At 31.2% G+C, this 24,682-nt stretch overlaps 3 protein-coding genes across 4 annotated transcripts; all 3 read left to right on the top strand.

The window, feature by feature from the left end:
* The first annotated feature begins 4,677 nt into the window (after positions 1-4,677).
* On the top strand, positions 4,678-12,671 carry LOC111620145. Of its 2 annotated transcripts, none has more exons than XM_023362015.1 (3): positions 4,678-4,737; positions 7,437-7,565; positions 10,023-12,671. In XM_023362015.1, the coding sequence occupies exons 1-3, from the start codon at positions 4,701-4,703 to the stop codon at positions 11,885-11,887; spliced, it is 2,031 nt and encodes a 676-aa protein (XP_023217783.1). In that variant the 5' UTR covers positions 4,678-4,700; the 3' UTR covers positions 11,888-12,671. The 2 variants fall into 2 exon arrangements, with proteins under 2 accessions (XP_023217783.1, XP_023217784.1); XM_023362016.1 differs by lacking the exon at positions 4,678-4,737 and adding an exon at positions 6,925-7,036.
* Positions 12,672-13,545: 874 nt separating this feature from the next.
* LOC111620140 (G-protein coupled receptor Mth2-like) lies at positions 13,546-18,640 on the top strand. The gene is made up of 3 exons (XM_023362006.1): positions 13,546-13,710; positions 17,021-17,816; positions 18,204-18,640. Exons 2-3 carry the CDS (start codon positions 17,089-17,091, stop codon positions 18,505-18,507), a joined length of 1,032 nt encoding a protein of 343 aa, XP_023217774.1. The 5' UTR covers positions 13,546-13,710; positions 17,021-17,088; the 3' UTR covers positions 18,508-18,640.
* A 3,733-nt stretch (positions 18,641-22,373) lies between these two features.
* Positions 22,374-24,659, top strand: LOC111620141 (G-protein coupled receptor Mth-like). Its single transcript, XM_023362007.1, has 3 exons — positions 22,374-22,447; positions 23,245-24,040; positions 24,294-24,659. The coding sequence occupies exons 2-3, from the start codon at positions 23,349-23,351 to the stop codon at positions 24,598-24,600; spliced, it is 999 nt and encodes a 332-aa protein (XP_023217775.1). The 5' UTR covers positions 22,374-22,447; positions 23,245-23,348; the 3' UTR covers positions 24,601-24,659.
* The last annotated feature ends 23 nt before the right edge of the window (positions 24,660-24,682 follow it).

The following is a 24,682-nucleotide window of genomic DNA, read 5'->3' as shown; positions in this document are numbered from 1 at the left end:
AGAAAGTTAACACTAATGATAAATATTAATAACTTCTTAACTCGTCTTTTGTTAACAACTTTTTATATAGCCTTTTCAGTCATAGGTACTTATCCTAGTAGGCTTTATTTCCTGTTGTGAGTATTTTCTCAAAATTGTCCTGATTTGAGAAAAAAATATTATAAGTCTACATATTTATGAGGTGACAAATGAATATTTACTTTATATAAAAACTGCTTAAAGTTGAGATTAAAAATTATTACAAGATGCAGAATATAATCAGTTATCTTCACAACAAAACTTTACATGTAACTTACTTTGTTGAACTATTATATGAGTAAAAAATGTCTGTTTGTTTATATGTATATGTGAATTAATTGATGAGATGTTCCTTATTCTTTTGGACATAAAAATTAAGTTTCTGTAGGTACTCCTCACTTTACGACCTATCTGCTTAACAACCACTCGCACTTACGACCAATTGAGTTTAGACCTGTAGTTCGGGAAATCCCCTTTCTCAGCTTGAGTGTCAATCAGTGGCGATTGGTGACACACTCACTGAGCTTAGTATAGGCTTGCTATGGACTTTTTTTAGTCAGTTTAATGTAATTTAAAAAATTGCAGGCCTTGCCAATGCGCTTAATTTAGATGTTGAAGTGGAAGACATTAGTGGATTATGCCGATAGAGAGCTAGCAAATGAAGATTTAATAGAGTTTGAAGCGATGCAGTATTTGGAAGAGGAAGAAGACGAAAGAACTAAAGAAGTAAAAAAGAAATTCATGGTACATGGGTTAGCTGGTGTGTTCTCCAAAATTAATTCGGCTATGTTGGAATTTGAGGCTATGGATCCTAATACTGAACATTTTAACATAAAGTTGAACATGGGATGAGTGAACTTTTGAAGTGCTATAGAGAAATTTATCAAGAAAAAAACATTACAACGCAAACCACAGTTATGAGTTTCTTTTCGACTGCTACATCCAAGACCTCCGCCCTTGAAGCTACAACTTTTATTTCATTGTCGTCATCTCCGTTACCTGGAAAAAAAACCCTCTACAGATCCAGATAACCAAATAAACAAATGATAATATGTACTCTGTACATATTCATGTCTTTTTATGAATAAATTTGAAGTTTGTTGCATAATTTTTATAATTTTACAATGATCCTATATTCCTGGCGTAAGCTTCTTACTTATTGACCAATTCACTTAATGATGTAGTCGTAGGAACGGAACTCAATCATAAAGTGAGGAGTACCTTTACAATAGAAACAGCATACTGTATTTTTTCAAAAGTACAACAATGATTGAAACAGAGAGAGAGACAAAGCTTCAATTTTCTCTCTCCCTAGAAAAGTTTAGTTTTTCTATGGATAGAAAGTAGAGAAATGCAGACCTGTTCCACTGTGGAGAATACAGAAGTTTGTGAAATGTGTCATGGGTTCTGGAGGGTACAGTTCTCACTTGTGGCCACTAGTTCCCATGCCAGTTTGAGGTCTGAATCTAGGGGATTCAGTCTTCCAGCATCTCTCTGCCCAAAAGGCACACAGAGGAAATTCACCTTCAAGTACAGCAAAGGGGGGTCATCTTGCTGCAAGAAGGAGTAGAGCACAACCATAAGCTGGGGGAGACATAAGAAAAGCTTCTGAGCAATAATACCCTGCCATGTTTCAGCAGCACTCATGCTAGATGCTTTTAGTCTGTATTGGCAGGACTATCAGCTTGCACTAGACAACCCCAACTAACTACTCCTATTTAAAGATGTGGCCTTCTAAGAAACCTGTTCATAGCAGCCATGCTAATTGGTCTCTTCAGTCTGTACACAGAGAATTCATCAAAGGTCCCCAGCAGTACTGATGTCTATCAAAAGACTGGCACCAAGCCCTGACTATACCAATTCTCCCTCTGTTTTGATGTGTCCTCAGGTCATTTGCCTAAACAAACAGATCCCAGTTTGGCTAGAAATTTAAAAATTTGATGGAAGGCAACAGACAGGAATATGGCTATCAAACAACAAGCTATATCAGATGTGGTATACAGACCAAGAACCTCTGATATCTCTGACACCTCTTGAACCATAGAGTCGAACATTGCATTCCATCAACAGACTGACGTTTCAGGCTACTAGGCTATGCCAAGGTTGACTTCCTTACTTTGAGGGGCATAGGTAATATGGATAGCAATTATATTTAAATTATAATTGATAGAAGATAAACTACTCATGTTATGATATTGATGATTATCAATTATCATAATGTAAGTCTTTGGCACACACATTCACAATCATCAGAACACAATTAACATTAGCAGAATTGACTTATTTATAGAGACTCTTCTTTCCCTTCTCATATGTAAATATATAAAAAGTCCTCTAGTGTGGATTATTTGTTTTAATAATTATATTATTACAAAGAAATTTTTTAAAATATTCAACAGGAATTATTCTAAAATCATTCATAGGTACTTATCCTAGTAGGCTTTATTTCCTGTTGTGAGTATTTTCTCAAAATTGTCCTGATTTGAGAAAAAAATATTATAAGTCTACATATTTATGAGGTGACAAATGAATATTTACTTTATATAAAAACTGCTTAAAGTTGAGATTAAAAATTATTACAAGATGCAGAATATAATCAGTTATCTTCACAACAAAACTTTACATGTAACTTACTTTGTTGAACTATTATATGAGTAAAAAATGTCTGTTTGTTTATATGTATATGTGAATTAATTGATGAGATGTTCCTTATTCTTTTGGACATAAAAATTAAGTTTCTGTAGGTACTCCTCACTTTACGACCTATCTGCTTAACAACCACTCGCACTTACGACCAATTGAGTTTAGACCTGTAGTTCGGGAAATCCCCTTTCTCAGCTTGAGTGTCAATCAGTGGCGATTGGTGACACACTCACTGAGCTTAGTATAGGCTTGCTATGGACTTTTTTTAGTCAGTTTAATGTAATTTAAAAAATTGCAGGCCTTGCCAATGCACTTAATTTAGATGTTGAAGTGGAAGACATTAGTGGATTATGCCGATAGAGAGCTAGCAAATGAAGATTTAATAGAGTTTGAAGCGATGCAGTATTTGGAAGAGGAAGAAGACGAAAGAACTAAAGAAGTAAAAAAGAAATTCATGGTACATGGGTTAGCTGGTGTGTTCTCCAAAATTAATTCGGCTATGTTGGAATTTGAGGCTATGGATCCTAATACTGAACATTTTAACATAAAGTTGAACATGGGATGAGTGAACTTTTGAAGTGCTATAGAGAAATTTATCAAGAAAAAAACATTACAACGCAAACCACAGTTATGAGTTTCTTTTCGACTGCTACATCCAAGACCTCCGCCCTTGAAGCTACAACTTTTATTTCATTGTCGTCATCTCCGTTACCTGGAAAAAAAACCCTCTACAGATCCAGATAACCAAATAAACAAATGATAATATGTACTCTGTACATATTCATGTCTTTTTATGAATAAATTTGAAGTTTGTTGCATAATTTTTATAATTTTACAATGATCCTATATTCCTGGCGTNATACTCAATTGAATCAAACAGATTTTATTTTAAATCTGATTTATAAAAGAAAAGACAAAGTTTTTATATTTTACACTGTGACAAAAGTAGAGCTACCAAAGGAAGTATGAAGATTTGTCCAGTATTTTTAGGACAAAATATCAGTATTTTGTGGCTTAACCAGAGCTTCTGATCACTGCATCGCATCTACGTTCCATTGAATTAACTATGAGACTATCAAATCACTGTTTGACAACTTAGTTGATTCAATGGAATGTAGATGCGATTCAGTGATCAGAAGCTCTGATTAAGCCACAAAATACTGATATTTTGTCCTAAAAATACTGGACAAATCTTCATACTTCCTTTGGTAGCTCTACTTTTGTCACAGTGTAAAATATAAAAACTTTGTCTTTTCTTTTATAAATCAGATTTAAAATAAAATCTGTTTGATTCAATTGAGTATTTTGACTTTTTTTTGGTGCTATTTTCAGCCATCACAATATTAATTATGTAGTAGGTGGTAAACAAAATAGAGGTCACATTTTTAAAACACGTCAAGGTTAGCTCTACTTTTAGCCACTACTGTATACTGTAGGTTGGATATGACTTTTACTACTGTTACTCAAATTCACGACGACTGGATACACAGTTCCACTAGTTTACAAGTTTAGGAAATTTTAACACATTTAACAGCATGAAGAATATCTTTGAATATAGTTGAAAATGTTAATAAAAGTTATACAACTTATTTTTGCAAAATGTTTATACTTAGTGACTTTTCCAATTCCTTCTCTTTGCTATCACTTGGAATTGTCAATCTATAATCCATACCCCATTTTTTCTATTAACGTGTTCTGATAATGAGTAAGGTAGGGTCTGTATTTGAAAATTTAATAGTATTTCTTCTGCCTTTCCTTAGCTTAAATAACTTTTTCTATTTAAGATTTATCAAGGCTTGCTATGCTGTGAGCAATGATTCCAATTGATCATTGCTGTTACTTTATTATGTCAGTTAATAGTCAGTTTATCCAATTTTCTTGCAGTAGTATATTCAATGATGTTATTATTATGCTAATTATTTTTTTCTTTAATAACATTAGAGGATAGTAATTTAGAACGTTAATTAATTAATTTAATCTTTACTGCTGCTAATGAAATGTTTTAATATATTTTTAGGGATTAAATGAAATAACACACTATGAGTACATATTACATATCTAAAACAATTTTAAATGGTAAGTAAATCTCTGTTTATAAATTAAAATAATTGAATGCTTTATTAATATTTCTGGTGTTTAAAATAGAGATTTATCTGTATTGATTGCAAACTGAATCACATGCAAGAAATTTAAACTATAAATACTGAATGATTAAATGATAAGTTTATTTGCAAGAATTAGCAATGCTGAAAGCTGGCTATGATTATTGTCCAATTTGTTACTTGTAACATTCATATTTTGACTGTTTATTAATTTTTGACTCAAGAACTAATATTTGAAATTCCAGATAAATAAATCAGTGATGCCTGTCTCATTTATCACTGCCACTGATTCCTAGTTTCATCAACTCTACTCTCATATGTAACTGCTTTGTTATATCATCCTGTACAATTTTATTGCCTGCAAACTCGTAGAAGGTCATTTTTCACATCCATCTTGGATTGAGCTAGGCCAGTTTTTGCCCCCAAGCCGAATTGGAAAGAAAACTTTTTCCATGGGTCGAACCAGAGGCTGCCCAGGAAGATTTTGAGGTGGTGCAAGATCTCATTGTGGTGTCACCCCGTAGAGACTGAATTGTAGATAGAGATTACAGATACATTTTTACATTATCATGCTTTATCAACACTCTACGCTGTACTTACGAGATTTGTAATGGAGGGTTAACTCTAAATGCAGTGAGTTGTTGACCTTTTTCTTTTTTTCTTTTAGGCATCAGAATTTTTCATCGAACTATTCAGACTTCGGACTTCAGTAGCTAATATTGAAAGATTGGATGCGGGCCATATAAATTCATTAGATGGGCCGGATTTGGCCGGCAGGCCATATGTTGGCCATGCCTGAGCTAGGCTCAAAATGGAACATGGTTCGGTTTGGTGGGATGTGTCAATGGTAACTTGTAGCTGATCTGCCAATGGGAAGAGCCTTCTAGAGTTTTAATGGAAATGGGCTCCATTCAGGTGTTAACATAAATAAAGAAAACACAGAAAATTTCATGCAGCCAGCCCATTGGTCAAGTACAGACTTTCAATCAACTTGATCCACTTGGCCACTAGTGGGCTTCCAATGGGACAACCAGATAATAAAGCATCCATGAAAATTTCTGAGAACGTAATTTGGGTACAAAGCCAGATCCATCAGAGTGCTCTGCTGATGGCTTTTTTTCCTTGATCTTCTGACTGTATATATTACAATTATTGTTTTTTACTGTCTTGTAAATTATTTGTACAAATTCACCCAAAATGCTTTATCTAGAGCAGAAAATTAAAAAAAAAAAAAACTAGATTAATAAGCATGTTTTGGTTTTAGCAACCATTTCTCATCATTTAAATGGAGGAATAATATCAAGAATATTTAAGTTTTAGTATAATGTTTAAAAAGTTTAACATTCAAATCCTAGAATTCTAGAATTATAATGTGTAACTTGATAATAGCTATTAAAAGTAGCTGAATACATTTATTTATTCTTTAAATTATTTATTTAACATTAAAGGTCAGCTGTGGTGGGCTAAGCTCCCTTATCTTAATCAGTGATGCCCATATGTAGTTCATACAATATATGTGTTTGATTTAATTACACAAACATAGATTACTATTATTTATTTTTACACTTAAACTGTAGCTAATAGGCCTAGTACTAGATTACACCTAAGATATTAAATTAATTTGTCATGATTCTCTTATGTTTCAAACTGTTTTTCATCTAGTTGAAAGAGCCAATCTAAAAATTAATATCCAAAAAACTGTTGCTTTGTGCTTATTGCTTAACAGGGACTATCCTATTCTACTCATTATTATTTATAATGCAAAAATTAAATATATCAACTAAGTAAGCGATCTTAACATCATTTTTGACAATAAACTCACATTCAAATGTGACATAGATAGAGTAAACAAATCACATTCAATCCGGCATAGAATTCCATGGTATATTTGCCACTCTATTTCTTCCAAAATTGTTCTATGCTCCATCTTTTTCACTAGCTTTCAATCCATTATAGATTAATGTTTATCAATCTTGTCTATGGCTGCTCCCTTCTTTCTAAGAAAAATCTCTAAAGAACAATGTTTTGTTGTATTTATTGTACTTTTTATGTTATAAGCTTTAATTATTTTGCCATACATTGTATTTTAATATTTGTTAGGAGTTTTTATTGTTCTATTGTTAATGTAGGGAGGAAACCCATTGTCATAGACGTTTTCTATTGTAAATAAGATAATAAATAAACAAATATGTTATAACACATAATACATATGGAAAGTTTACATATGACATTATTAAAAATACATGAACATGAAATCATTAATGTGAAATGAGGTAAAAGAATAACAATTTAAAAATTATTAAATAATTTAAAGCTTTTTTAGCATTAATCACAAAAGAACATAATTGAACTATTGCTTATTAAAGTAAATTAAACATAATAATAATGAAACTAATTAGATTTAAATGATCATTGTACACTAAATTTCCTATTAAATTCTCTGTTTTTTCGCCATATCAAATTATAAAATATTTAAACCACTGTTTAGTAAAACAACTATATTAATTTCTAATGTAATTTTCTGTGCGAAATTTCTAGCTTAACGTGTTTTTAGAAATTTTAATAATAAATTTAACTTTATATTAATTAAATTTATTCTATTATTAAATTCATTTCATAAGCTGAAGACTTATCTAAATATATGTGTGTCAATTAAAATTATTCTTATTTCAGCTGAAAAAAGTAGTGCTGCTCCAGTTATGTTAAAGCAATGTCATTCTGTTCATGTTGGTCCTAAAATTGAATTTCATTGTCATCATGCAGAATCTTCTAATTCTTTGAATCCAGATTTAAAAACAATTGGCAAGTGTTTTATTAATATATATTATTAAAATAAATAAACTTTTAAATAATCTTATACATTAACTATTTTTTAATTTATTCAGTCATACCTGTTATTTTATGATCTTTTTAAATTCTTGTGTCGCTTATGATGAATTTAAATTTTTCTAAGTAGCCAGTCAGCAATAGAGACTGTTATATATATCAATCAAACATGTCTTAAGCAAAAAGATGGCTAAAATGCAAGGCTGTGGAGTCGCGTAAAAATTACCAACTCCAACTCCGACTTCGACTCTTCCTTATCATCCGACTCCGACTCCGGCTAAAACACCAAAACTCCACGACTCCAACTTTAACTCCGATTCAACAGCCCTGCCAGCGTAGTGGAAGTCACGTAAAGATCTACCAACTCCGACTTTTCCTTACCATCCGACTCCGACTCCACAGCCCTGCTAAAATGAAACCTGAATTGGTTGCCAATTGAGCTGTTCAGCAAAAGTAATTTAGCAAGTGTCATTTTTGCTTCATAGCTTCATATATACAGGTATTGATTATGTAAACAAACTAAGCAGTTAAAATAGTGCAAACTTCATTTAGACGTAGTTTTACAAAACTTCTCTTGGACAGACATTTCTCTATAATGGACAGCTGTCTTGGTTCCATAATTGTCTTTGAAGTGAGTTTACTATGTGCATACAAAGTGACGTAAAAGTCATGTAATTATATTTTTTCAATTAATTTTGCAAAGTATATAAGTAATAAAGTATACTCTTTTGCAAAAAACTCATGCACCATCAATGATGCACTGAAGATTTAATCTTGGGAGAGCTAAGTTGAATGGATAAAAAAATTCGTAATACAATCTCAATAAAATTCCCACCTTATGTGATGGCTAATTCATAAGTAATAGAGAAATAGACACAACATAAATAAAAAAAAATGAATTTTAAATTAATTAGAAAATATTTTTGGAAAATTTATTAGTGTTTCTTTTCCTTTTACTTTGGGGGTGCCAGGGCCCCATGGCCCACCTCTTGGGTGTGCCACTGTGCATCATAAAGTTGGCATGCAATACTAACCAAATTCTCCATATGGAATGATAGTAAAATAATAAAAAAATCATATTGTGTATTAGTAAGCTGTAAAGTCGTCTCCGACATTGATCAGTTTGCATTAATTACCAAGCTGTTTGTCATGATTTGTGTAGAAACTGTTTTTTAATAATGAATCTTTATGCTGTAATGTTGTAATGAATTTTTTATTTATTGATTGCCATTCTACATGCAGAATGGTAGTGGAAAAATAATAGTATCGAATTCTGCATGCAGAATTTGAGTACCATTGGACGTCAACTTTAAAATATATCAATTGTTTTGCAACAGAGTGTATTTGAATAAGAAGCAATTTCGTCTTTACACTGGTTGACTTTTGAACCATCATATACACATAATTTACAGTATACAAATTTTTCATTTGAATTTTGTGCATTTATACTAAAGATTTTTCCTCTTCATTCCTTGAAGATATCTGTACACATGGGGACAGGGTTTAACATGAAAAATTCCTGGTCTAATTTGCCTGGATTTGTTGCTGTTTTTAGTCAAAGTTAACCCTTTCAATAGTAACTTTGTTTTTCTTTTTTCTTTTGATCTTGTGTTGTTGCTCATTCATAATTCTAACTTTTTCATTTTGAAATTATGATTAATGTATTTTTGCTTAAATATAGTGATTATATAAATTATATTTTGAGTCTGTAAGTATTCCTACATTTCCTTGTAAAATGCTTGCTTGAACTTAGAACACCTAAACTTCAATTACAATGTATTTAAAAATTTTAGTTTGTAAAATGCTAGTTTATAATATATTTGAAAATCCAGGTAGGATCCAGCCCCAATTAGTCCATATCAATGCTTCATTGTAATAAATTAACAACAGAAAGTGTAAAAAATATGAGTACTTTTGTCTTTCTACACAGACACTTCTTCAAGCAGCCTGTTGAAAGAACAGGATTCAATAGATGATTTCCGTTCTATTCAATTCTTGGCTTCTTTATCATTCTTTTTGGAAGATTTTGAATACTTGACAGGTTAATGGAGGAGGCTGATAAACTAATTGAAATTTGCTTAAGTTTCCAGCACATTATCACATTTCAAATTCACATTGATATATAATTTTCTTTTAGTAACATTGCAAAAGTTATTGAAGAAATAAAATACAGTGCTTTAATGCAATTCTGTACAGATTGTTTTACGAAAATCTGCATTACCTTTTAATTCTTCAGAAGCAGTTAACTGACTTTTCAATCTTCCTTTGTAATTTATACCAAGTTGTAATAATTCTTGCAGTTGAATTCAAAACTGAAATGGATAGAATAAAGAAAAATTTAATGTCTTGTTTGTACACTAACATTAAAAGAAATAATTATTTCTATAGTTAAAATATTTTATCATCATTTACATGAAATTATTTTAATTTCAGATTCATTCCTGATGTATAGAGAGAGATTAAAGAACCGTTACGCAACACACAATGCATATATGAGATCTCTTTTCTGGGAAGGAAAGAGGAAGGACTTTTCATTGAGGGATTATTTCGTACAGTTAATTATGAATGAAACAAATTTACTGGGAAGTAAAGTTAAAAGAAGTATTCGGTTAGAAGACTTATTCCGTGTAGACAAAACAGGACACGAAACAGTTCTACTGACAGGAGATCCCGGATATGGTAAGACAACCCTCTGTCAGAAATTAGCATACGATTGGGCTACGATTGTCGAATATGAAAATTATTTGAAACAATTCTACTTTGTAGTCGTAGTAATGTTGCGCCATCTTAACAAAAAAAGCTTAATGGACGAAGTGCTTCATGCAATCTTTCAAAATAGAAAAGAAGAGTTTAAAACAAAATTACCACAAGCTAATTTGAATATTTTAGTGATTTTGGACGGTTTTGATGAGATTTCCAACAGAACTTCGGTTTTGAATTTTATTCGAGAAGACTCTTTCGAGATTTCACTTACGATGACGATTTTGGTTACCAGCCGTCCACACGTTACGGAAGAAATAAGAGAAGATGCCATGTATCGATTCAGTCTTGGAGGACTTTCAGACGAACAGAAAGAAACATATATCAGGATAGTCTTTCAAGATGATTCTGACAAAAGTGAGGACATGGTTCAAGTGTTAAATTACAATAAGTTTTATTCTAAATTAGCACAAGGCCCACTAATGTTGCACATGTTATGTTGTCTCCATATGAATAATGCATTAAATGTAATACAGAGTGAGACAGATTTGTTTGTTCAGATTTTTTCTCTGTTTATTAAAAGATATATTAAAAAGAATGGTGAAAATCAAAAGTTGAAGAAAGGAAAATATTTCACGGGGGAGGATCTCTTAATTCGTTTAGGAGAATTAGCACTGAATACTATTCAGCATCCGATCACATCTAAGTATTTAGAAGAGGAATTTCCTGAAAAAGAAGACCAAGAATTCATTCTCGGTCTGGAAATCTTATTTTTCGATCATTTCGACGAAAGGGAAGACGAGATCTCTTACGATTTTGTACATCGTACCTTTAAAGAATTTCTTTCTGCATTATATCTTTACGATGTTTTGAAAAGTAAAATGTGTATTTGTTCCATCAGTTTTCAAACTACAATATTTCTATTTGGTCTCTCCGATAATGATATATTTCATTCTAATTTATTAGAATATGTAAGTAGGAATTTATATACTTCCTATGACATGATACGCATTTCTAAAGAAATAAAGAATGAAAACAATAGAAAGGTTATATGCTCAAAGTTGAAAGTAACATTTTATCTAGATGAGACCGACGATATTATAAACTTACTAAAAGTTTTACCATTTCCTAGAGTTTATTTAATCCTTTATCCTGATTATACCGATGAAAGTTGCATAGAGGATTTGGTAAAATTTCACGATAATTTTGATCTGTACAAATTGGAAATTATCATTATTATGGAGCAGTCAAATAATTTGGCAAATTACCCTGTCAAGTTTGGAGAGCATTTCCATTTTAATAACGCAACTATTCATTTCATTGACATTTGTGCATTCGCCAACTGTTTGATACATTTATTCACCAGAAGAGAGTGGAAAAACTTTAAAATTTATTTTAGTGGACGAAAATTTGGTGATATTGATTTTTTTATAAACATCGAAAAAGATGTAGTTACCAGAGAGTTACAAAATAATATAAAGGAAACAAGTGTAGCTCTTCAAGTTAACTATTACAATAACATTTACAACTATGTGATTTCTGAAGAACAGTTTAAAATTTTACAACCTTACATCAAAACATTTTCCAATTTGGAATAATAAAGTACTCAACTATAACTCTTCGTATACTAGAAGGCCAGATTTGTCACTTAGTTTGTATATACCGGCGAATGACCAGAATATCTAGTCAGAGTTGTTAATAAATAGAAGTAAATTAATTGATAAGAATATTTGTTAAAGTACATTTATGAATGGAAAAGAAGTGAACAGAAAGTGTAGCAGTTGTACGTTGAAATCTGTCAAGATTGTGTGCCCATTTTTATCACGAATAATGTTTAAGTGGTTATATAGTTCCATCAAAATGGTCGTGGGTGCTAGAGGACTGAATTGACTTTTTTATTCCCAGGAACATTTGGTATAATTGTTGTTTCATAAACTAAAATCAAGTTAAGGCATCCATTAGTATTGTTGAATCGAACAGCAACTCAGTGCGTACAACTTGAGCTATTTTAAGTTTTACAAGTTAGATAAGTTTATTAAATATTAATATAAGATTGTATATATTTTTATGCAGTTTGAAAGAAATTTTAAATGAATATTTGATGTCTTCTTTCACCCAGTGAAAATATATTTGTGGTACCGTGGGAGAATATTATTTTTGTCTAGTCACAAATGTCATAACTCGGTAATCAAACCTTGTGAGAGAGCAGACATGTCTCTTGTCTGTCACATCAAACAAATCCAATTTATTGATTAATATTTTAAATAAAATCGCAACTTTTATGCTAGACTTTTACACGGAAGAGTTTACCTGAAAAAAAAAAACACACTATTTTTACAACTTATGACCTAATTTTGTATCCGTATCCTCCACGAGTTCTGTTTGTATGTACTGTATATATATATTATTAAAATAGAAAAAGAAATATGAATAAATAAAATAATTTTTATTAAATTCCTTATATAATATTGTAGTTTAGTTTCAAACACTGGAAGATCACCTGTTAATCTATATTATGAAATATTAAAATTAATTTTAATGAATTAGCCTATATAGAAAGTATTAAAACAGCTTAAATTTGTATTTTATACAGAAAATTTATGAAACTAAATTTAGAAGTTTCATTCAGAAAGACATTCAAAATTTGAAAAACATTGATTCCATATAATTTATCATATAAGAATATAAAGGTATTAGAAAGTGTTCAATTATTCTTCAGATTTGACAATATTTTTTGTACAAAAATGCCTGAAATAGCTAATTAGGATGGTAGCTATTTCAGGCTTTTTCTATGGCATTTGCTATGGTAGAATTCTTTAAATAGGAAGAAAAATACACAGATACAATTAATAAACACAAGCTACACAACTTCAAGGTCTCCAAGCAATGACCTGATACAACTATCAGACTAGTGAAGGACACGTGCAGAAACCTCGACCTTAAATTCTTCCAGGTACTAAAATTTTAATGGTCAGTTGTTTCACCTCTATGTGGAATTCATTTATCATTTCCATAGAAAATCAATACTCTTATACAAAACTTCATCAAATTAGTCTTTCTGTTAAGAATCTCTTTATTATTTTCATTAATATTTTTCAAATAATTAACTATTTAGACTGTAGCACACACACCATTTTCTCTACTGAATTTTAAAGTGTATGTGGATGGCTTATAATTGTTAAATTATTTATGTAATTAAAAGTGTTTAACGTCGTACTAAATTCCAATTGGGCGATGGAAAATGTATCTTTCGAGTGTTTAATAAATTCTATTCGTCCTCTGAACCCTCACATTATTATTTAAATTATATAAAAAAAGCTCACGACTACTTCTTGGAAGTGTCAAAACGTGTTTTGTCAGTAGAATGTGAGGTCGTCACAGAAGGCATTTGAAATCTTTCCGGTTTGAGTGTGGAAAATAGGTAAGTTGTGCTTTATTTTCTTCGTTACCTAAATATTTTAAGAAGTAAAATATAATTTTTTTTCTGTATTTGTATTGCTGCAATGTATTGCACTGTGTTAGATCGTCGCGAAACTCCTACTAATGCGATCTTCCTGTTATAAACGTGCCTACTTTTGGGGCTCACTTCTCAATATCTACTTAGTTATTGCTATTTTTATTCCATACAAACAAGCAATAACCGTTTATTTAGATTGTAATTATCTACGTATTCTCTTTACAACAGGATCTACAATAACCGATTGTCCTTTTGACTAGGAGCAACAGTTAATTGGGATGTTTTCTGGCAGTGTTATTGTTGGTTGTATTAATAACGAGCTACTAAATGTGTATTTGTAAAATTTGTTGAAGAAACTAGAGAAAATTTCAATTTTTTTTCTGGCAGTGTTATTGTTGGTTGTATTAATAACGAGCTACTAAATGTGTATTTGTAAAATTTGTTGAAGAAACTATATAAAATTTCAATTTTTTTTCTAAGAAAAGAATTTTAGCTTTAAAAAAGTTTTATTACTTTTGGGCTGCAATTTGAAAAAATTGTATACCTATAAATTCGCACTGTTGTCCGTCCGTCCGTCTGTCTTTTCTTAATCTCGAGAACGGTGTTATATACATGAAAGTTGAGACAGATACGAAAAACGTAGGGCCAGGAGGCCCGATTAACCGATTATATAAAAGCTTTAGGTACAAACTGGAAGTTACGTTGTTTCAATACAAAACTTTTCTCCTGAAAGGAGTTACGTAGATGACCTGCACGACTCTATTGTTAAAGGAAAAGTATGATGTACAGGGGCAAGCCACTGCTAATTTGAGGTGGAAAGCATATATTTTAAATTAAATAAATTAAANCGATTATTTATGAAGGGAAGTTGTCAGACGAATGTAAGTTTGCTCGTGTTTATTTCCTTAACTCTTTCACTTTATATTTTCAATTATCGGCCAATTAGCTAGATAAAATGTTCGTTTTTCGTCCTTGAAGGGTTCGAATCTTTTACCACGCACCGTATCCTGTTTGCGTTACTGCCTTATTTATGCTTATCGAAAACAATTACGAAGCTCAAAAAGCCAGTTAGTTTGAGAATTTAAGTATAATTTTAATTAGAGAATCGCTGTAAGAAAAAAAAAAAGAGTAGATTAGGATTCGGTTTTGATTTGCAACGATTTTCCTCTTCCCTTAAGAGTCTCTAAATACGAGTAAGTTTAGTGATGAAACAACATGGGAACAGGCATTAAAAGACATTTATCACGTAATTTCTGGTGAATATTGGAGCGAAGATTGGAATATTTCTACGAAATGAGGCTGTAGACAGTTGTGACATTTGACACGTACCAGCCCTTATGCGGGATAAACAATTGAAAACATTCTCTCTTCCTCTCTAACACTTACTAGACCTATATGTAATGATGTCTACTTTGTTCCTTTTCTCATTATTTAATTAATATTTAAACTTTCAACAAGAAGTGAAACTAAATCCACATTAGAATAAAGACAGATAATGAAATTAAAGAAGGAATTTTGCAGCATCCTTCTCGAATGTCTACATCAAAGAAATACTAAAAAATAAAAATATATTTATCAATTATCAATTCTTCTTATATTCTTTTCTTCCTGTTGAATAGAATAATTGCAATTTAAGTATGTAATCTTCATCTCTTATACTCACATTTCTCAAATAATTGAATTTTCATTACTCATTCTGCATTGTGCAATCAATCACAATTGCTACACTTCATTCATCGTGAAGTATTTAATAGCGTAATGGCTATTTTTAAATTGTTTTCATGGTTTAAAAACGTGTATTTTCTTTCAAACAAGACTGTAAATTATTATTTTAAACGTAACCATCCCGAAATTTACTACAACATACAGTATACAAGCTGCAACATATACATCACTTGATTTGTATCTCTTCACGTGTTAAATTCCCTAAAATTTTCTAACACAGTAACGCTTTTTAATAGCCATTATAGTTAATAATTACTTATCTTTTATAACGTCTTGCTATGACGTGAATTTACTTCATAAAAGAAATAGTTAAACAATGTATATACAGTAATTTCCCGAATTCTTCAAGGATCCATTTAATTATATATTCCTCACCAAGTTATTCTGAATACTGATTTAAGTAGTCTTTTACGTAATAAAAGTTTTCTGACATAACTAATAAATAAAACCCTGAAGAACCTCAAAGAATTTGGTATATTTGATTAACGTGGGTGTAAAACCAACTTCATTTTTGGTTGGATTTGTTATTGAAGTGCCTGAAGTTGCGTAACAACTGGATTGTCACAAAATCAAGGTTTCAAGCATCATCTGTGCAAGCAAGAAGCACAATGTTATATAAACTATGCATTATTATTTCGATTCTGTACATAAAAATACGAACAAGACAATGGGTTTTTTTTTTATAATCTAAACGACATTCTAACAACGAGTAAAACACGTTTCTCTCACCATTATATTTCCTGTGTGGAATTTTTATTTTTAGTAGTAATTGTGACTTTTTTTTTTAATGTTTACCCTGACTATTGCCGACTTCTAGACAATATAACGTAGTGTTACTTAACACGGAATAGAAAGGTGATTCGGGATCTTCGAGAGGAGGCATCAAAGATTGATTTCTTTGAATCAGGGAAATTTTTTTCGAATATTGTTTATCCTTTTATTTCCTTAAATGGCATCTAACAGTAAAGAGGTGTGTCACTAATTGTGTGTGACGTTATAGAGAAAATCCCAATCTTCTGGTTTCTGCACTGAATATAGTAAGTCTTCACACATTATAAATGCTCTTTATATAATTGCATTAATTGTTTAATTTTATTTATAATGGTAAATATATTTAGTTTTAATTTGTGTCTGTACCAGAGATGTATTCTGATGTGATTATTCGAAAAGTCTGTCCGTTACGCTCTTGTAGACTGTAAAAGACTGACTTTTACAGATTTCTTTCAGAAGTTATAAGAGAATTTATTACGATTTGTATAGGTGTATTGTTTATTTATTTATAGAAAACGGTTTACAGTCTATTGTATAAAATTCTAGTTTTATTTTTATCACAAGGAAACGATTAAGTATTAAAAACTGGAGTTAGAAGTTTCCTAGAAAAGTAATGTTTAACCTTTTCGATAATTGCACAATTGTTTCCATTATGGAGAAAGTTTCTTATTTCTTCCATAATAACAAGGAGATATGACGTTATTTAACAAAATATTTCCTAAAATATTAAATTTTCAGTCTAAACAGCATATTTAAAAGCTTTAATTTCCTTCTGCAGGTGTCTGATGCCACGTAAGAAATTCCTTGTAAAGGTGGATTAAAGTGTAATAATTCATCAAAGTAAACATGAATATCAGCAACGAAGCAGTGTTATTTGAGGTGGTGGATATCAGCAACGGAACTACATTACCGGAAGTTACGAAAATCAACAATGAAACTTCAATAAACAAATGTCCAACTCTCGAGATTATACAACCCATTATCGCAACCGCCATCGTTTTGTCAGTGGTGTGTCTAATCATAACCATTATTGTGTATATACTAGTATCAGAATCGAAGACTTTACATGGAAAAATCTTGATATCTTTGTCCGCGTGTCTAGGAACTATGTATTCTCTCCTCTTCTTGGCAGTGTACTTGCAACCATACCTAACCATCACCTTATGCGTGACAATGGGAACTGTAACTTACATTATGTTCATAGCGACATTTTATTGGTTGAACGTCATGACTTACGATCTTTGGAAGACAGTAAGCTCCACCACAGCATCCACAAATTCCAGGCATTCAAAGAAATATCTCAGGTATTCTGCTTACGCTTGGACTTCCACCATTATCACCTGTATACCCATGATCATCGTACAAAATACGAATTTGGTTCCTGAAAAATATCACCCAGGAATAGGAGAAGTAAGCTGTTGGTTTAAGGGATATACTGCTCCTTTAATTTATATGAGTATTCCTATTGGTATTATACTGTTCTCCAACATAGTGATGTTCATCCTTACCACAAAGACTCTCGTACAGATAGATAATATGACACAGAAGTTTCAACTTCGACAGAATAAAATTCAGTAAGTAAAGTTCTATAAATCATCTTATTATTAGTTATTATTAGCATTGTAATCGAAATTATAATAAAAAATATAAATGCTAATGACCAGTAAAATCTTCATCAAAGACCCACCCCATTCGAAATATGACATATTTACTTCCTCTATCTCTCAATACCTTGACCTTTAACTGCCAAAATTTAATACCATTAATGCCCCTAATAGACAAATCTCATTGCAAAATCATGCCCCCATATCCACACTAAGATCCATACATACAGGGGTATATAATACATACGTATTAACTGTACTATCATTTATAATTCTAATACGAGTGATCTTTTTAATTAATTAAAGAAAATTAGTGTAGATAAATTTTACAAATGTAAATTAAAATTTATTTTTCAGGTTCAAATTATATTTAAAACTCTTCTTAATAATGGGACTGTCGTGGATGACCGATTTCATCCCGTCCATGTTCGATAACTGCCATATTTATCTGATAACCGACACATTTAATGCCCTGCACGGACTTTTTCTCTTCCTGATTTTTATTTGCAAAAAGAAGATTCTGAAACCCATTTTTGATTTCTGCAAAATCCGTGGATGCGCATCTTTATGCAAGAAATCGTCGTTTCATCTGGACACTGGCAATTTGGAAGAATACAGCGGAAGTAAAGGAAGTTTTTCTACCTCCGTCACCGATATTTAGACATTTCTTTAAATTATTTAGCAAATAATAATAATAGTAGTAAATTTATTCTCGATCCTCTTGTACATACGTGGCTCAAAGCATCGTGGTTTTGCATACAAGTCGACCCCCCCTATAACACTGTTGAATATTCCGTTTTATATGAATTCCATGTTGTACGAGTCACTTAGATTTTACATATACCTGAGCCGTCCAGAGCCTAGAATACGTATATGTAAAATCTAAGTGACTCGTACAACATGGAACTCATATAAAACGGAATAATCAACAGTGTTATAGGGGGGTCGACTGGTATTTTATTGGAATTGTTCTCGACTTTTCATTGTGAAAAAACTTTAAATTTTTTGAGAAAATGTCTAAAATTTTCATAATTTAAATTATATTTTATGTACGTAATTAGCTATTTTAATTTTTTTTTTTCAGTTTATTTATTCTTGAGCTTTGTATATTTGCCAGAATCGATGTATTTAATACGAAGCGCAGTAGAGTCTCTATAGTCTGTCACTCTAAGTCTGGTAATCAGACATTTCACTGCAGAGCGATGCACATGAAATTTTCGTGTTACTACTGTGTGTTTTTACTGTACAGTACGTACTTATATACAAAAATCAAGTGATCCGATACCCGCGAGTCGGATGTATGTCGCATTACAGAGACTCTACTGTATTCATTAACGTAACCTCTGTACAAATAATTGAAAAATCAACACGATAAAGGAATGTAAATTATTATAAATAAGGTTCCTTCACCTTTCTGGAAATGTTTTCCAATTAAATTCGCATTGTAAACAGTATTTCAGTAAGAATAAACATTACCATTAACTATTTTAAAGAAAATTTACTATTATCTTCTTGACATTTTAACTTAAAAACGGGATTTAATTTCCCACTCACGATTTTTTCCACTGGAGATACTTTATATGACATTTCCTCTAACCTCAAAACCTGTCTGATGCGAAATACGGTCGACCCCCATAACACTCTTGATAATTCCGTGTTATATGAATTCCGTGTTGTACGAGTCACTTAGATTTTACAAAATACGTGTGCCGGGCTGTGAACGGCTCACGTATTTGTAAAATTTAAGTGACTCGTACAACATGGAATTCATATAAAACGGAATTATCAACAGTGTTATAGAGGGGTCTACTGTACTTAAATATTTCAAGATTGTATTAGGGAAAAAGTATATATATTTATATAATCAATTAGTAAAGCGTGGAAAATATTCTTGATAAAGTGAATACGAGAAATTTTACGATATTTATCGGGCGATTGTTTGGCTATTAAACAATTGAATGTGTGATAACTCGGCACTAAAGGCATGTGTACTGTACCTCCATCTGTTGATAAAATTAATCATTGTGTAATTTAATTTAATACAATTATATTTATTATATGTCTCTTCAATCCGAATGGTTAACAAACGGTAGACTTTCTTTCAGCTCTAAGGTTAAGTATTCCTTTATTGTAAATTACATATGCATTTCAGGCTTGTATGAGCCCCTCTTCAGTGTAATTCTACACAAAATTTAAAAAACAAAAATCAATTTACAAAAAATTTTTTTCCCGTGTAAAGATTAACCAACATTAAATTCTTTTCCATACCTCAGATGGTTGAGTAACACTTTTTAAAAATATTTTATAAAAATTGTATGACATCGACTATGACATTATTATCAACGAAACACATGAATAAAAATCGTATATGAGTATAATTTCCAAACCTTAAAAACAGTAAATATCTATACAAGCCTGAAATGCATATGTAATTTACAATAAAGGAATACTTAACCTTAGAGCTGAAAGAAAGTCTACCGTTTGAAGAGACATATAATAAATATAAGTATTTATCAGCCATTATACAAGATTTGGTTAATACAATTAATTTTATTCTACCTTCAAAATTTAATTATTAAATCTTTTATGGGGTTAATCTAAGCGCCAAATTATTCCTGGGTATTATTTGACAAATAACTATACGAAACATTTTTGAGATTTGCCAGATTTTTACAATGTCTGAAGCATCCATCACTTCCCCAATTATAATCCCATATATTTAAATTTTACGCAACACAAGATTGAGTAATTACAACGAGAAAACAATAAACACACATAAAAAAAATAGCCAGACACTAACTGGCTGAAGACATGTAGTATCCTGTATTTGCTCTTAAATGACAGGAGAAGGCCATAAGGGAGGGGACTAAATGCTATCCGTATACAGTAGAATGTCTTTAATGTATCAGCAAATTATACTGGTATAGTGTAGTTTTTTTTTTAAACGAACTGGTGAAAATACAATATAAATACAATTGAAGACATTATGTTAATATTTGCCATTGGTCCAAGCAACGGTGGTTAATTAAAGGTCGAGGGGTAGAGAGATAAAGGGGTCGCGTCGTATCTCTAATAGGGTCGGATTTAAGGATAATTAAGAATTTTTCCTTTATAAAACCCGTCCCTTCTGTCAAAATTTAATGCAAGGGGCATCAATAGCCTTTAGAAAAGGGGCATTGATAATAATAACTTTTAGCAATTAAAGGTCGAGATAAAGAGAAGTCGGCATTAATGACGATTCTACCTATTATTAGCATTTATTATGTTTATAAAACTTATCCCTACCTGAAAATTAATCTTTTTTTGAATTTAATAATAATAACACAAGATGGCGCCACACAAGATATTTTTAAAATAAAATCTCATAATAACTGGGAAAACAAGAATGTGTGTGGCGCCATCTGTTACGAGATTTTTTATTTAAAAAAAAGTCGTTTTATGTTATTAATTATTTTAAAATGTCAAAACGTTTAATTTTGAAAGAAGAGATAACTTTTATAAAAGATTATAAATGGTAGTAACAAATAAAACCCTCATTAAAACCCTCCCATTTTCGAAATATGACACGTGACCATCTCTATTTCTCTATCCCCTGAAATGTTTAAAATTTAGTCATTATAGGAAGAAACCAGGCGTTAAACTCATTGCCCAAACGTTGTATCAAAATCAAGATAAAAAGAATAGAAGAGAAAGTATAACAAACATTGTCAAGATTGCCAACTTTTGTTACAAGCAATGGCTGTATTCACAACAGAATATTGTGGCTATTTTTATTCCCAGGATCGTTCCATATTATCAATGCTATGTAAACTCTAGAATCAAGTTGAAGCTTAAATATTATTGTTATAAAATTGTATACAATTTGAAAGCAATGTCTTTATTTGTCCAACGGAATCGGGTCATCCACAATGGCAACTTGGCAGCCATTTTGAGTCTAAGAATGCTCATTACATTCTTCCATCTTTCAAAGGGATCTGTCAACAAATTAACTAATGGATTTAGTTCATTAAATACAGTGTAGTTTCTCACAAACATCGCGTGACGTTGAGTAAATACGTGATTGGAAGTCACCATCTCAAGACAAGGCTACGTCAAATGGTGCATCAAATTGCTGGGGGGAGTGTATAGAAAAGCATTAAATTCTAACAAATTCTGAGAAAATTGAGATTTTAATTGAAGCCAGTGTTCTAATTATTTACGCCAAGACCCAAATTTATGAGCATTCTAACGAAGAAATACAGTGTGTATTTGACTTCCACCTCCGAAATACTTTGGCGTATTTATTGAGGCTATATTTCTTCTATTTATTGGGACCTAGGGTGCATGTGAAAGTGTATAATATCCAGTAGGGTATAGTAAATACACAAAAACATAGGAAAAATTAGGTAAGTTCTAGCCAAGTAAGTGATCAACAACTTCTAATTAGGTTAGAGAGAATTAGGGGTCAGTAAGTTTCGTACATTCTCTTCATCCTCGTATCAGTGTTTAAATTAAAAGGAAAAGTGTGTGAATACTTCCTGGTAGTAACGTGTTTTCTAAGTAGAATGCAAGGTCACGGCAGAGGTCTTTTGACATCTTTCCAGTTTGGAAGTGAATAATAGGTAAGAAGTTTGTTTCTTAAATATTTTAATTGTTTTATAAGATGTGAAATGTAATTTCAGTTACTCTTGAATCTGTAATAATTATCTAACACGTTAATAATACCAGACTGCGAGAACTTTTCTATTGTTTTCTGTATTTGAGAAAATACGCTCTTTAAACGGGTTTAAAATTATTATTATTCTTTACACACCGTGTTACTGTGCTATTTTATCCAGTCCTCCAGTCGCACTTCAAACGGCCTGTATTCATATTATAAACAAATTATTGCACAATAAATATCTATTCTTATTCTGTGTATATGTATTGTATTTACGAATTGGCTGATTTTATTAGTAAAATTGGACGAAATTCGAGTATTTTTAGAAAATGAGGTTGTAGACAATTGTGACATTTGACAAGAATCTACCCTCATGCGGGATAAACAATTGACAACATTCATTCTAACCTTATCAAATGATATATATATTAATAGACACTTCATCCCTTTGATATTTCAACTTTTAATAATAAATAGAGATCCGCATTAAAATATGAAGGTAAGTTAACTTAATAAAATAAAGGAGTATATTTTAATATTTATTAATTGAGAATACCATAGGAAGCTCTCTGTATTAATGAAGAGTTTTAAAATATATCAGATGCTTTTTAATTACATGTAATTATTTTTTCTTATATATGATATTATTATTATTATTGTATGAATAAAACTTATGGCATTTTCATACGATTATACTCAAAAAATTAAGAGTGTAATCGTATGAAGAGTACATTAAAAAGCTTTAATTTCCTTCTGCAGGTGTCTGATGCCACGTAAGAAATTTCTCGTAAAGGTGGATTAAAGTGCAATAAACAATCAAAGGTAATACGAATATCAGTAACGAATCGGTGTTATTTGAGGTGATGGATATCAGCAACGAGACTACTTTACCGGAAGTTACAAACATTATTAACAAAACATCTTTAAATACATGTCCAACATATGATATTATACAACCCATTCTCGCAACCACCATTATTTTATCAGTACTGTGCATAATCATAACCATTATTGTGTATATAATCATATCAGAATCGAAGACTTTACATGGAAAAATCTTGATATCCCTTTCGAGTTGTCTGGGTATTATGTATTTCCTTCTGCTCTTCGACATATACTTACAACCGTACTTGCCCATTTCCGTATGCGTTACAATAGGAACTGTAACTTACATTATGTTCTTAGCTACATTTTATTGGTTGAACGTCATGACATACGATCTTTGGAAGACAGTAAGCTCTACCACAACAACCACAAATTCCAGGCATTCAAAGAAATATCTCAGGTATTCCGCTTACGCTTGGACTTCGACTATTCTTACCTGCATCCCTCTGATTGTCATGCAAAATACGAATTTAGTTTCTAAGGAATATCACCCGGGAATAGGAGACGGAATTTGTTGGTTTAGAGGATCCACTGCTCCTTTAATTTATATGAGTGCACCAATTGGTGTTATACTATTCACCAACATAGTGATGTTCATCCTTACTACAAAGACTCTCGTTCGGATAGATAATATGACACAGAAGTTTCAAGTTCGACAGAATAAAATTCAGTAAGTAAAATTCTAAAATAAATATGAATAATCAGGGCTGTAATTTAGATACTACAGTGTATTTTATCCTTAATTTTCTTGTCATTTCTTTGAATTTATCTTCTTTTACACCTAATTCCTCAAAAGAAAAAGACTCCTCTTCTACACCTAATTCTCCAGAGCAAAAAAAAAAAAAAGTTCTTTTTAAACTAATTTCCCAAATTTCTATTTATAAATTATTAAACACGAACGTCACCTTTTATTTATTTTTCAGGTTCAAATTATACTTCAAACTCTTCCTGGTAATGGGACTGGTTTGGGTGACGGATTTCATCCCTTTTATGTTTAAAAATTGTCATTTATATCTGGTGGCCGATACTCTAAATTCTCTGCACGGACTTTTTCTCTTCCTGATTTTTATTTGCAAAAAGAAAATCCTTAAACCGATTTTTGATTCTTGCAAAAACCGTAATTGCTCATCTTTATGCAAGAAACCGTCGTTTCATCTGGACACTGGTGGCAATTTGGAAGAATACAGCGGAAGAAAAGAAAGTTTTTCTACCTCTGTCACCGATATTTAGATATTAATATTATCTGTTTAAATGATAAATACACAGTCGACCCCCCTATAACACTGTTGAATATTTCGTTTTATATGAATTC

This window comes from Centruroides sculpturatus, unplaced genomic scaffold (genome assembly GCF_000671375.1).
Source record: "Centruroides sculpturatus isolate CEXI.00-Female unplaced genomic scaffold, Cexi_2.0 scaffold109, whole genome shotgun sequence".
In the NCBI taxonomy this organism is placed as follows: Eukaryota; Metazoa; Arthropoda; class Arachnida; order Scorpiones; family Buthidae; genus Centruroides; species Centruroides sculpturatus.
This window is presented reverse-complemented; position numbering and strand designations above follow the sequence as displayed.